This window comes from Spermophilus citellus (genome assembly GCF_964194105.1).
Source record: "Spermophilus citellus genome assembly, chromosome: 1".
Classification (NCBI taxonomy): Eukaryota; Metazoa; Chordata; class Mammalia; order Rodentia; family Sciuridae; genus Spermophilus; species Spermophilus citellus.
In genome coordinates this window covers 28,963,861-28,978,297 of record NC_138182.1, presented here as the reverse complement: position 1 = coordinate 28,978,297, position 14,437 = coordinate 28,963,861, and the positions used below count along the sequence as shown (strand labels likewise).

Here is a 14,437-nt window from a genome sequence, read left to right as displayed (position 1 = left end):
CAGTGTACCACTGAGAGAGAGAAAGAGAGAGAGAGAGAGAGAGAGAGAAAGAGAGAGAGAGCGCGAGCTCTCTTATGGCTTAGGTTCTTATGGTTAGTTGTATGACGTATGACTTGCAACAAGTCTTTCTGGGCCTTATTTATACTGAAGAATTGGAATGAAATAATTCTAAAAGAAAAACTAGGTAACGTTAACTCTTATTGTGCAACTTGTGGAGAGACTGTCTCAAAAGTAAAAATTAAAAAGGGGTTAGGGATGTGGTAAAGTGCTTCAGATTCAATCCCTACTGTCACAAAAATTAAGTAAATAAATGAACAAATTGAAATATTTCTGTCTGAAATGCTATATTTCCAATAAAAATTCAACATTTGTTGTTTTGGCCATTTTTTATGTATTTTTGATGCTTCTGAATAAAATTAATATTAAGATGCCATATTTATGAAATAATAAAAATATCAACTGTCCATCTTTGTTATTTTTAAAATTGGGGTAGATAAACTTTAGCAGATAAGCTTTAGTAGATAATTTTTTAAAAACTAGGTTATTTAAAAATATTCCTTCAGAATTCAATGTTTTTATCAATGTAGATCCATAGACATAGATGCTGCAGGATGTGAAGTAGAAAAATGATGAGACATTTAAATAGTAGGAGAATTTAACATACTACTCTCAGTATCATTCAGATCACAAGAAAGCTTGGAGGACTAAAATAACATAATCAACAAGCTTTATTTTATAAATATATATATAACACTATACCCTGATAATAGATTAAACCTTGTTCACCAGCTCTTGTGGAGCAGTCACAAAAATTTTTCATATATTTGGGGTACAAAGAAAGTACCCATTAGTTCCATAATGGAAAAAATGGTACAAACTATTCTATTTGATCATTTTGCAGTAAAAGTTGAAATTAAAAAGAAGTTAAAAAAAATCTTCGCCCTAGAAATTTTAAAAGTTTTAATTAAAAAACTGGCTAAGGGCTGGGATTGTTGCTCAGTGGTAGAGTGCTTGCGTAAGCACACATGAGGCACTGGGTTTGATTCCCCAGCACCACATAAACAACAACAACAAACTAAATAAAGGTTTCATGTCCATCTACAATTAAAAATAAATAAACAAATAGAAACTGGCTAAAGAGGAAATGCAAGAGAAACTACAGATTAGTAAAAAGTAATCATCATGAAACATTACACATTGAAATATATTTGATCATTTAAAGTAATCATCAGAAGATAATTCATAGTCTTAAATGCTGCATCAATGTAGTTTAAAAATTTAAAAAATAAATTTCCTCTCCAATTCAAAAAGCTATTAAAAAGTGCTGCAATGTAAACTAAATGAAAGGTTGAAGTTGAAAATAATAAAAATGAAAGCAGAAATTGAGTTAAAGAAAATTAGAGATAGAATTAATAAACTGAAGTCTGGGTCCTTTGAAAAAGATCAACAAAATAGATAAATCTCTAGCAAGTAAATCAAGATAAAGAGGGAAAGAACATAAATATATAAGAAGAAATGATACCAGGCACGGTGGTGCATTCCTGTAATTCCATTGGCTTTGGAGGGTGAGGCAGGAGGATCATGAGTTCAAAGCCAGTCTCAGCAAAAAGGAGGTGCCAAGCAACTCAGTGAGAGCCTCTCTAAATAAAATACAAAATATGGCTGGAGATGTAGCTTAGTGGTAGAGTGCCCCTGAGTTCAATCCTGGTACCCCCCCCAAAAAAAAGTTATTGATATTGAAGAAATTATTTTAATATACATCATAAGAGATTATATTATGCTTTCATATATACATAACTTTGAAAACTTAGATGAAATAATTTAACAGGAAAAATAGTTTCCTAAAGTTGAGCATATAAAGACAGAAAGATTAGATTACCGGTTTCCATAGGGGGAAAAAAAATGTCAAGGAAATCACTCCATTTAAGTACAAGACCCAGATAGTATTGAGAGAGTTTACCAAAGCAAGAACAACATTGACACCTGAACCTGATTAAGATATGATATAAAAGAGGTAATTATAGACCAATATCATATAAAAATATTAATACAAAAATCCTAAATATTGTGAATGATCTACAGTTCTAATTAATATATGAATAAGTAATTTTTATGCAAAGAAGGAAAAAGATGGCTCAGTATTAGATAATAATTAATACGAATAGGTTTATGCTTTCTAACATTATAAAATAAATATATAACTCAATCATAAGTTCAGATTTTAGCTAATGAAGAAACACTAAAAACTATTTTCTCTAAGGTTAGGAATGAGGCAAGAATGGCCACATCAGTGAATTAATCCATTTGATGGATTATAATTTGAATGAGCTACTGGGAGATGTGAAAATTTAGGCATGTGGGACATGGTTGGAGGAAGGTCACTTGGAGCATCCCCTTGGGGATTATATCTTATTCCTGGTCTGCCCCTGTCCCCACCACTCTCTTCTTCACTCCCTCCCGCCTCTTCCTGGATGCCGTTGGCTGATTCCTTTGCCATAATCTTCCATTATGATGTTCTGGGTCACCTCAGGCCCAAAGCAATGAAGTCAACCCATCAAAGACTGAAACTGAGCCCAAATAAATGGTTCCTCCTTTAAGTTGTCAGGTATTTTGGTTAGAGTCATAAACAACTAACACACAAGTTTCGTCATTGTAGCAGCACCTGAGTTGATGAATATGGAGGGCTTGAATAAATTGGGAAAAGAAAACATCTTGTAACCATCATGATGAGATTGGCAGCAGACATACTCATAGGAATCTAAACCATAAGGCAAAGCTTGATTAGCAGTTTGATATTTGTTTGGTCTTACCTTAATCTTAACCTGTAAGTATTACCTAACAGATTGTTTATTTGTTGCAAAGGGAAAATATTAAGTTGGAGGAACTTGACAATACATTGGTGGGGTAAAAAAAAGTTAGTATCACCTTATAATGGATAGACATTCTTTGACTCTGTGATACTGAGAAGGCCACAGTCTCACGTGGTTGTTTCAAAGGAGGATGCATAATTTGTATCTAATCATAAGAAAAACTTTTAGTGGGAATTTGTGTTTGAGAAAGTTTCTTTGCAAAGGGATTGATAGCTTTGGTGAGTCGTTTTGGTCACAAAGGTGTTAAATCACCAAATGCAATATTATCGTTTTTGGGACCCAGAAAAATTATTTCAATATGAAAAAATTAGTTAGATCCTTGTAGGGTCCCCAAATAACGGGGAAGTAGGGATTGAAGGGCAGTCGAGTGGGAGGTGGGTTGAAGAGAAAAGGGTTCCTCAATTGAAGATTGTTAAATTAAAAATAAGGCTGAAGAACTGACAAACACTTGTATAGCACTTATTATTACCAGAAGTTCGCTATTCTAAGAATTTTTCACATATTGACTCTTTTAATGGGAAAATTTAGTAAGTGGTCTTTATTTTCCCAAACAAAAGACACTAAATGATTTTTCTCGTGTTTTTACGTTTTGATTTCCTACACTGCAGGGATTATCTCCTTCGCCAGAAAAGCATGAGCTTAAAATTTTGCCTTGTTGGTCTTTCCTAAAAACGAGGGCAACTCAACTCTGCAATACGAAACATTTCGTCCTCTTTGAAAAGCCGACTGCCGCAGAGGAACTTGTGCGTTTATTAACCAGCTCCGGGCACTCCTTTTCTCTTTCCCTTTAGGGTTGAAAGCCAGAGGGCGTAACTGCTTTCTTTCTTTCTTTTTTTTTTTTAACTAAAGTCGATGTTTTCAAATAACTTCCCAGCGCCAGATATAGGAACTCCTTCCGGTCTACGATTGCTAACCACAAAGTGCGTAGGTCACGCGGTGGATTCTGGGAGACCGAGTCTCCATGCTGTGAGGTTCACAGCATCTATGGGAATACCGGACTTCAATTCCCACAGTGCCTGGCGAGGATCTGTAGTTCCTGCCTGGGAAACCGTGCGGTGGTCGCCATCTTGCGTACGGAGGTGCGGCTCGTTACCCTTATCCTGACGGCGGGGCGTTTATTCTCTTCAGCTTTCTGCTTTGTGGCCGTGTCTCGGCGTTTCTTTCACCTTCATAAAGGTTCGTGTCTCTGTAGGAGATGTTTTCTTTTTTTTGGTGGAGGGGCAGGTAAAGGTCCATTCAGAGCCGTAGAATAAAGTACGTAGACACCCCATTTTAGATGAGGTTGGATTGGTGGCGTTTTGGGTTTGTTCCTTTTGCGCTTAGCGACTGGGGTTGTCGCTGACTCGGCCGGAACCCTTAGGTTAACTGTTAACATAGGAGTCTGGAGTGAACTGGAGCCCCAGAAGCCTTCAAAATCCCTAGACACGACCCGAACTTGTCTCCGTTGGAGCAGAGGAACTGGGCGACGCACTTTGGGCCCGGCTGCTCTCTTTGGAGGTCAGGAGGCCGTGGGACCGCCTAGGTTGTGAATGGGTCACACTCTTCACGCGACCCTCTTATTCTTCCTCGAGACGCTTCGGACGTTTTTAATGAGGAGGGGCAGCTGAGAGGTGGCTCCGGGGCGAGGGCGGGGACGGGGACTGTTTCCGGGAGGCTTGGGTTGACCTGGTTTTGTACTTTTCCTGAGCCTCAGTGGCCTGCCTGCTTTAGTCTCTCGTTCAACTTTTTGCCTTTTACTTCTTTCTCTCTTTACTGATGAACACCAGAGGTGTACGGAGCAAAGCAGACTTTGGGGTTCCTCATAAATTTCAAAAAAAGCAAAGTTTATTTTTGAGGTAGACCAACTAACTGGAAAAGAGACCATTTGAATTTGGGGGAGTTACCAGATTTCTTCTCTAAGTGTAATATGTTTGCGTCACCATCAGAGCAATGCAACTGAAGTTATCCTTTTTTCCCCGTCTTTCAGTTACCACCCTACACCTATCGGAAAATTTTCACACTACCCACAGGAAAAGGGCCCACAGCACTTTTGGTTGCTAAAGAGATGTGATTGAGGTTTGGAAGCTGGAGCCATATAACCAAAAAGCATAGTGCTTTTAAACAGGATCTAAATGTCGGTTTTGGGCAATTGTTTTGGTAACTGGGGCTGCTGAACCACATTCCCAGCCTATTTTATATTTTATCTAGAGACAGGGTCTCACTGAGTTGCTTAGTGCCTCCCTTTTTGCTGAGGCTAGCTTTGAATTCCTCCTGCCTCAGCCTCCAGAGCTGCTGGGATTATAGGCATGCAGTTTTATTCTCTTTACTCTTGTATATGTATGTCATAAAGGTATTTTATTGATTCTGCTTTTCCAAATCTAAATTGTTAAGCTCACTGAATTCATAAATGGATAATTTAAAGATAGGTTATATTAAAAAATAAGTACTTACCTTTAATGAGACACCCTTCCATAAATTAGTATAACATTAAATAAGTGGTTATGAAATTATAATTTGACTAATTTTTTTCTGTGTGTGTCTTCATATATGTACTTAGGGTAATGACGCCCATCTCATTCCACTGTTTTTCCTGCTCTCATGTCCCTCCTTCCCCTCCCTCCTCTTTGCCCTAAGAGTTCATCTAATCCTCCCATACCTCCCATCCCCAAACCCATTATGAATCAGCATCTTTAAATCAGAGAAAGCATTCAGCATTTGTTTTTTTGGGATGGGTTAGCTTCACTTAGCATTATATTCTCTAACTCCATCCATTTATGTGCAAATGCCATGATTTTATTCTCTTTTAATGCTGAATAATATTCCATTGTGTATATATACCACATTTTCTTTATCCATTCATCTACTTAAGGGCATCTAGGTTGGTTCCCTGGTTTAGCTATTGTGAATTGTGCTATTGTAAACATTGATGTGACTGTGTCCCTGTAGTATGCTGTTTTTTTAAGTCCTTTGGGTATACAGACCAAGGAGAGGGATAGCTGGGTCAAATGGTGGTTCTATCCCATGTTTTCTGAGGAATTTCCATACTGCTTTCCATATTGGCTGCATCATTTTGCAGTCCCACCGGCAATGTATGAGTGTGCCTCTTTCCCCATATCCTTGCCAACACTTATTATTGCTTGTATTCTTGATCGCTGCTATTCTGACTGTAGTGAGATGAAATCTAGAGTACTTTTGATATGTATTTCTCTAATTGGGAGAGACTATTGAACATTTTTTCATGTATTTGTTGATGTATGTCATCTTCTGAGAAGTGTCTGCTCAGTTCCTTGGACGATTGATTGATTGATTGATTAATATTTTGGGAAGATGATACCTTTAAATACTTTTATCACAAATTTAAATATCTTTAATTCTTCGTTTATGAAGAAACTTAGAGTTTTAAAATAGTAGCTAGTAAGTGTATAATATGTTTACTCCTCAGATGCCTTATGGTGAAATTGAAGCTAAATTCTTGGGACCTGGAGAAGAATTAACAAATGAGCCATGCTATAAAAAATTGAAGTCAACTGCGGAGAATTATGTTTTCCCTGATCATGGTAGTGCTTCTTTTCACAGAATCCAAGAGAAAACTGGAAACAATCGGGATACTGCAGCTATCATTGATGCCAGAGGACATAGTTGTCCTCAGGACGACAAAACCCAAAGTACAAAGTTGTTGAAACCTGTGTGCGATAGACTAAATGTTATTGAATCCATTGGTTCACAAGTTTTACAGGATGGAAACCCTTCATTAGTATCCAGAGATGATGAGATATATAGCACAAGTAAGGCATTTATAGGACCCATTTACAAACCCCCTGAGAAAAGGAAATGTAATGAAAAGAGGAATAAGGCAGATACTCTGAGTGGTATAAATGACAAGGGAAGACTAGAGGAGAAACAGAAGTTTAACTCAAAAAAATCAGAGATTGACACAGAACTAACCCAATTTTACAAAGAAATTGAAGAACTTGAAAATGAAAAAGATGATTTGGAAGTCAGTTGTAAGGAAGTTGAGCCTTCTCAGGAACAACTTATTCAGTATTACCAGGGCCATAAAAATGATGTCTTAAAATCTGATGAAGAAAATAAAGATCTTAAGAATGCTCTTGAGTTGCCTTGTGGTTATCAGCAGTACTTGGGGAATGAGGCAGGCAAATATACCTGTGATGGACAAGTAATTCCTGCATTTTGTGATATTTCTTTTGCTTCCTTCAGGCCTGAATGGCAATCAACACATCCTTTTATAGTACCCCATGGTCCTCCTCTTCCCAGTTTTAACTATCACTTAAATATTCAACAGTTCAATGCTCCTCCAAATCTACCACCAAATGTTTTCCATGCCCAAGATGACTCTCTTATGCAAAATGGGTATGATGTAGATAATTGTCATGTTAACTGGAGTTGTTTGACTTTTGATCAGAACAATGAGTATATTGACTGTAGTGAGAATAATAGTAGTAGTATTCACTCTGGAAATGGCTGCAGTGTGCAAGATGGATATGTGAGTAACAGTTTCTATGAAATCAGAGAAGGATGCTGGAAAGATCCTTCTATGGACAAACATAGTGGAATGGACAGGTTTGTGAACCAGCAATTTCAAGAGGAAAAATTAAATAAATTGCAGAAGTTACTGATTCTTTTAAGGGGTCTGCCTGGTTCTGGGAAAACAACATTGTCTCGGTAAGTAAAGGATACCAAGTGAATACTTGGTGTGATTCATTATTTAAAAACCATAAATGATTTGTAACCAATGATAAATGCTTTCATTTTTCTACTACTAGAAAATCTTTTGATATACTTGAAAATGGAATCTGAAAATTTATGGATAGGGGAAGGAAAATTTGGCATATTTATTTATATTCTGCTGAGGGCTTTAAAAATAGATGCACCATGTATAATTATGACAGTAATGAAAGCAAATGCTACTTGAGAACTTTGCTGACCTTCCCTTTTTAAGTCAGCTATTGAAAAGTTGGACTCAGATTTGGGCTTTGATTCAGTTATTTCATTTGTGACATTGGGTGAGTTTTACTGTCTGTCTATGGAATGAGTGTCATTTAACATTTTTTTTTTCTGGATTTATTTTGAGAAACAAATGAGATAATCCAAGGAAAGGCATTTTTAGTGAGTTCAGCTTTCTGTGTCATGTTCATACCACTGACTGGAAGAGTAAACAAACCCTTTTGGGTTTTTGTTTTGTTTTGTTTTTATTCTTTTTTTTTCTTTCTTTTTTTTTTTTTGAAAGAGGAGAGAGAGAGAGAGAGAGAGAGAGAGAATTTTTTAATATTTATTATTTTTTAGTTCTCGGCGGACACAACATCTTTGTTGGTATGTGGTGCTGAGGATCGAACCCAGGCCGCACACATGCCAGGCGAGCGCGCTACCGCTTGAGCCACATCCCCAGCCCCTGTTTTGTTTTTAATTCAAGGAATTTGAAGTGAGAATTATCTGAATTAATGGAGTGAGAGCATTTTTTTTATTACAATACATTTCAAATTCCTGATTTTATTTAGTTGTATTTATTTATTTATCTTTAGTACTGAGGACTGAACCCCAGGGGCTCTTTACCACTGAGCTACATCTCCAGCTCTTTTTATTTTTTATTTTGAGCCAAGGGCTTTCTAAATTACTGAGGGCCTTGCTAAGTCACTGAGGCTGGCATCAAACTTATGATTCTCCTACCTCAGCTTTCCAAATGACATGTGCCACTATCTCAGCTTTTATTTACATTTTAAATAGAACATTGATGCAGTTGAATGTACAGTTGTAAAAAATAGCTCAGAGAAAGCAATTCAGTTTTTTTGCAGTTTATATAGGATTCATGCCAAAGACAAAAATAAAATTTGATATCTTTGGGTGAGGATAAAAAATGTCTATGGAATTGTTTTGCCTATATTTTATATTCACTTATAAGAAGATCTAAACAATCTTAAGTTTCTTCAGAAAAAAATAGAGAAAGATTCAATTTATAATATAGATATTTTACTCTAGATTATAAGCAGTGATCTTTGAATTTAAACTTTGGACTTTGCATTTTGGTTCCTTTTACCTTAGTAGGGAGAATTTTGTAGAGAAAATGAAATTTAAATTATTGAGAAAGAAATTAAGAGAGAAATTATTTCATAAACATGACTTTTCTAGATTTAGGATGTCATATCAGAGGAAATAGCTGAAATTTGTAAATTGGATGAAGGGGTCTGCTAGTTAGTACCACTTAGCTAGGTGTGAGTACAAAAGGACTATAAGAAAGAAAAGTTAGGTTTAGGGCAACATATTAGAATTTGCTGAAACTGCATGTGAATAAAGTAGTGGTAATTCAATAGAACTTCAAGAAAACCTAATTGTGTAGGAGATGATAGAAATGATTATTATTTCTGTATATTTAAGGGATAGGTGTATGATTTAAGAGTGGAAGTTCGATATCAATAAGTACCATTTGTGTCAGGATTTACAATTTACAGAGTATTTTCATATGTAAAAAACTTGTGAGATAGGTTGTATTTTCATTTCATAGGAGCATAAGCTAAAAGAAGTTTCAGCCTAATTTAGGAAAAGTTAAAAAAAAAAGAACAAATGAGGAGTTAAATAATAGTGTTGGTTTTTCTCTATACCTTCATTTTAATGTCTGTTGCATATATATATGTAGTCCTATACTTGACTTCCAAATTCAAGGACTTGGTTAAAAAGGCAGGAGCACTTCTTTAGTTCAGTGCTTTTGAAATAAGTAATGTTGGTTTGGGATTGGATATAAAAACATGTTTTCTGGTAAGAAATGGCTTCATGTAGGAATTTCCTTTCAAAAAAAGCTTTGAAGAAAGAAAAGTGTAAATTGGGAGATCAGATTCAAGCTGAATGAAAAGAGCAGTTTTGATATGTGGTAATGAGTATAGGCTGTTGGATAAGGCTCAAATTCTTTTGGAATGGTGTTCAAGTCCCCTTCCTTAAGTTAGCCCTTACCCACTTCTCTATCTTCATCTCTTTCTGCAGTTGGGCTTGTACCTGTTTTCCCCTATAGGTCTTGTAGATTTGATCATCTTTTGTTCTCAGGATTCTGCATAAAAGTTCTGTAAAATGCCTTCACTTTTGGAGGCCTTGCTTTATCATCTCAGTTCTCAGTAATTCTTCTGAGTTTATGTAGTATTTGCATTTGACACTCAGCATTTCAAGATAGCATTATTCATTGATAATTGACATAAACCATTTTGGTTTTAAGTGGATGAGATTGTTTCCCCATAGCTTTCCTATCAGGTTTTAATGAAAACAAATCTTAGACTAAATTCTAAATTTGAACACAAATACATACTTTGAGGGTATGATAAAGTCCCAGCTCTGTCCTTTTTGGCAACCTGGCAAGGTTCATTTGAGGCAGAATTAAACATTATTTTAGGGGTAGAATTTTTTTTAACCATTGTAGTTGGTATCAGGCAGACAGAATCCTTTGATACAGTGGTTGGTTATAGAACCTTTTAGAGATCAAATTTTGGGAGTTGTTCCCAGTGAAATGGACTACATATTTTACCAGATTCTTATCCACTATTCATGCAAAGAGGAAGCACAGGGGAATTTATAGTATTTTAGCTAGTCTTCATCCTGTACTCTACGAATTTTACCAGTGAGAGTATACTTTCAAAAACAAGCCATTAGATTGGGCGTGGTGATGCATACCTGTAATCCCAGTGTCTCAGGAGCTGAAGCAGGTTCACCAGTTCACAAAGTCAGCCTCAGCAAAAGTGAGGCACTAACAATTCAGTGAGACCCTGTCTCTAAACAAACAAACAAACAAACACAAAATACAGCTGGGGATACAGCCCAGTGACTGAGTGCCCCTGAGTTCAATCTCCAGGACCCCCCCCCCCAAAAAAAAAAAAAATCCCAAAACAAAGCCATTCTTTTCATTATTAATAAGATGTCTGGAGTTGATCAGAGATAAGCACTTGGAGTAAATTCTTAGAGCCCCTTTTTGTTGTTTCTGTGCTTAGCTAGCAAGACCACCCAGGATATGATTTCTTTACCTGTGATTAGGATGGAGTTTAAATCATCAAAATGATCTCACACTGTCTGAGCTAAAGTATGTTAAGGCAAATTATAATCATATTGAATATATTTTAGATTGCATGCAGAGAGCCAACCATGACTGTAATACCTGTTGAGTGCCTATAGAGCAGAAGTATTCTCCTTAAAAGAGGTAGATATTAATTTCTCATTTTATAGATGAGGATACAGAATGGCTCAGTATATTTTTCTCAGTTCATATTGTCTTGTAAGTGTTAGAACTAGAACTTCAGAAGTTCAAAAAAATCCTAAAGCTCCCTATTCTTTCACAAAACACACTTCCATCAATGTAAGTGCTCAAGACACCTTGTCTTTACTGATGATTGTGAGAGAGATATTCAGAGGTATACAGTTGTCCCTTGGTATGTGTAGGAGATTGGTTCTAGTATCTCATGCAGAATCTAAATTCCTTGGATGCTTAATCCCCTTGTGTAAAACAATGTAGTGTTTGTATATAACTTATGTACATAAGCATACTTTAAATCATCTCCAGATGACTTGTAATAGATAATACAATGTAAATACTATGTAAGTCCTTATATCCTTTAGGGAATAATGACAAGAAAAAAAAATGGGAACTGGAGCAATACAGATACACCTATCTTAGGCCTAACCAGATAGTGTTTATCAGCTACAATGTAACTTTTTTGCTGGGGTGTGTGTATGTGAAGGGCTTTCCACATGATAAGAAAGTGCTGTTCCACTGAGCTACATCCCCAGTACAGAAACCTAACAGGTTTAAAATATACTTTCTACCCCTGACTAGTTGAATCTACAACTATGGATTTGGAGGACCTACTGTAAAATAGTTTTGGTCATAGCATGTTTATCTGTAAGACAACACAATAAAGTGGAACAACCCATTAAAGTAGAGATGTAAAGTATCCCCTAATTGATTTATAAATCCAGTGAAACTTTCAAAGTCTCAAAAGAATATTGTATTAATTTTGATAAGCCATTCTAAAGTTCCTTTGGTATGTAAATGTTACAGGGGCAGTTTGAAAAAAATGATGAGAGATTCTATCATCTATCAAAATATTTTTTCTTAATATTTATTTTTTTAGTTTTCGGCAGACACATCTTTGTTTTTATGTGGTGCTGAGGATCGAACCCGGGCTGCACGCATGCCAGGCGAGCACGCTACTGCTTGAGTCACATCCCCAGCCCCTCAAAATATATTTTTAAAACTATAATTAATTAAAATTGCAAAAACTGGCAAAAAGAATAGACAGAAGATTAGATAATCCAGAAACCTACATATAGAGAAGGGAGTATATGTTGAAATATGGCATTTTACAACAGTAGGGAAAAATGTTCCTTAAATAATAATTGGATATTTCACTATCAGTTTGGGATATAATACTTAAAAGCTGTCTTTATATCATTCACAAAATAACTTCTAGATAGATAAATGAATAAAAGTTAAAAAAAGTTGGAGGAAATTGAATTTTTTTTTTTTAATAATCTGAGTTTGGACAGAAGTAAAACAGTGGGCTCTTTTTTACCATCCAAGAAGGGAAAACTGAGAAGATTTAAGAGAACAGGTTTTTGTTGTCTGTTTTATTTTTTATTTTTTATTTTTTTTAGAGAGTGAGGGGGGGGGGAGAGAGAGAGAGAGAGAGAGAGAGAGAGAGAGGGAGGGAGGGAGGAGAGAGAATTTTTAATATTTATTTTTTAGTTCTCGGCGGACACAACATCTTTGTTGGTATGTGGTGCTGAGGATCGAACCTGGGTCGCACGCATGCCAGGCGAGCGCGCTACCGCTTGAGCCACATCCCCAGCCCCTGTTGTCTGTTTTTTAAAACCTATTATGGGTGTTTACTGTGATACGTTTCCAAAGATGCCCATGTCCAGTCTCTGAAATCAGTGCATACATTACTGAGGAACTTTGCAAATGCGATTAAAAAGGTTTTGCAATGAGGCAGTTATCCCGGATTATCACAAAGGTTCTTAACATTGGGAAGACAGGAGCATTGGAGTCAGTCAGATTATTTTAAGGACAGAAGTCAAGAGAGAAGATGATCCATTGCTGGCTTTGTACTTAAAACAGAAGGATACACACACCAAGGTGTGTTAACTTTTAGACACTAGAAAAACATTCTCTTTGAGCCTTCAGAAGGAATATAGACCTGTCGACACCTTGTTTATTTAGCCCAGTGAAAGTGATTTTCAGCTACTGACCTTCAGAACTATAAATTAATAAATACATTTCTGGAGTTTTTTGTTTGTTAATTTTGTGATACTGAGGATTGAACTCAAGGTCTACTAGACAAGTACTCTCTGAGCTACAGTCCAGCCCTTTTAATTTTGACACAGGGTCTTACAAAATTGCCCAGGCTGGCCTTGAATTTGGGATCCTCCCAAGTAGCTAGGATTGTAGGCATTTGGGATTGATTACAGGAGTGCACCATCCTCCTGCCAGATGCCTATTTTCTTAAGCCACCACGTTTGTGGTACTTTGTTAACAGCAGCCATAGGAACTAATTGGTATAAAGAGAGATGGAAAAGATTTTTTTTTTTTTTTTGTCACCATTCTTTTGGAAGATGTAGATCTCAGTTTAATTCCAAAGGAAAAATATCTTTCCTCATGTAGTCTTTTTATTCTTAATTCAAGGAGTACTTAGGGAATGAAATGCTGGGGTAAAGTGGTCTTGGACTAGTGGATATGCACAGCTAGTTGCTCAGTAGATAGGGAGGTAAAGGGTTCATGAAGTGTCTGTTTTACTTAATGTTTTTTAAGAAATTCCAATTTTAAATGCACATGAATATGTTAAAAATTAATGTGTAGTTAGAAATTTTTTAAAAAACTATGAAAATGAACGCTTGTAGGTAGGTCTTTTGGTGGGGGAACAGGGTTCACCTGTTCTTACTTAAGCAAGAAACAAGCACAGAGTGTGTTATTCATGACCATGCAATAAACTTTTATTGTGTCACAGTTTCTGTAGGTCTGGAGTCTAGGGATGGTTAGCTGGGTGCCTTTGGTTCAAGGTCTCTAACAAAATGCTGTAATAGAGGGACCATCTGATTCAAAGAGCTCTCACAAAATTGTTGACAGCACTCAGTTCCTTATGAACTATCTTGGATTGTGGACCTCAATCACTTGCTGGAGCCTGCTTTTGAGACCTCTCTCAGTTCATGTGACAGTTGTTTTTTTTCCAAGTGAGAAGACAAGCACATATGCTGCAGTTTTAAGATAAAGTATTTTTGCTGTTGTTGTTGTTTGTTTGGTGATCTTGGAAGTGACATCTAATCACTTGTGCCATATTCTGTTCTTTAGGAGATAGTAACTAAATCTAGCCACTCCTCCAGGGAAGGATTTAACAAGGTTTGAATATCAGGAGGCAAGGATGCTTGTAGGCCATTGGTTTGGGGGACAGGGAATCTTATTTTGGTTTTCTCACTACTATCCATGTAACCCTGGTGACCTAATGTCTGAAGTCATTCTTTTCTGAATTAATATTTGTTTAATATCAAATTGGCAGGTTTTTGAGGATTAAATGAGATCATAGATATTTGGCACATAATAGATTTAC

At 36.3% G+C, this 14,437-nt stretch overlaps 1 protein-coding gene across 7 annotated transcripts in view; it reads left to right on the top strand.

Annotated features, from left to right (window-relative positions):
* Window positions 1–3,912: 3,912 nt before the first annotated feature.
* The window catches only part of LOC308648106 (NEDD4-binding protein 2-like 2), a 90,357-nt gene continuing 79,832 nt past the window's right edge, over window positions 3,913–14,437 (top strand). For 2 of the 7 annotated variants that reach the window (XM_081292803.1, XM_081292810.1), the window contains exons 1-2: window positions 3,913–4,046; window positions 6,292–7,532. In XM_081292803.1, the coding sequence (XP_081148929.1) occupies window positions 6,292–7,532 (1,241 nt within the window). In that variant the 5' untranslated portion in view covers window positions 3,913–4,046. Of the gene's footprint in view, window positions 4,047–4,836; window positions 5,154–6,291; window positions 7,533–14,437 lie in introns of those variants that run through there. The other 5 variants (XM_081292804.1, XM_081292809.1, XM_081292807.1 and 2 more) reach the window with 5 other exon arrangements.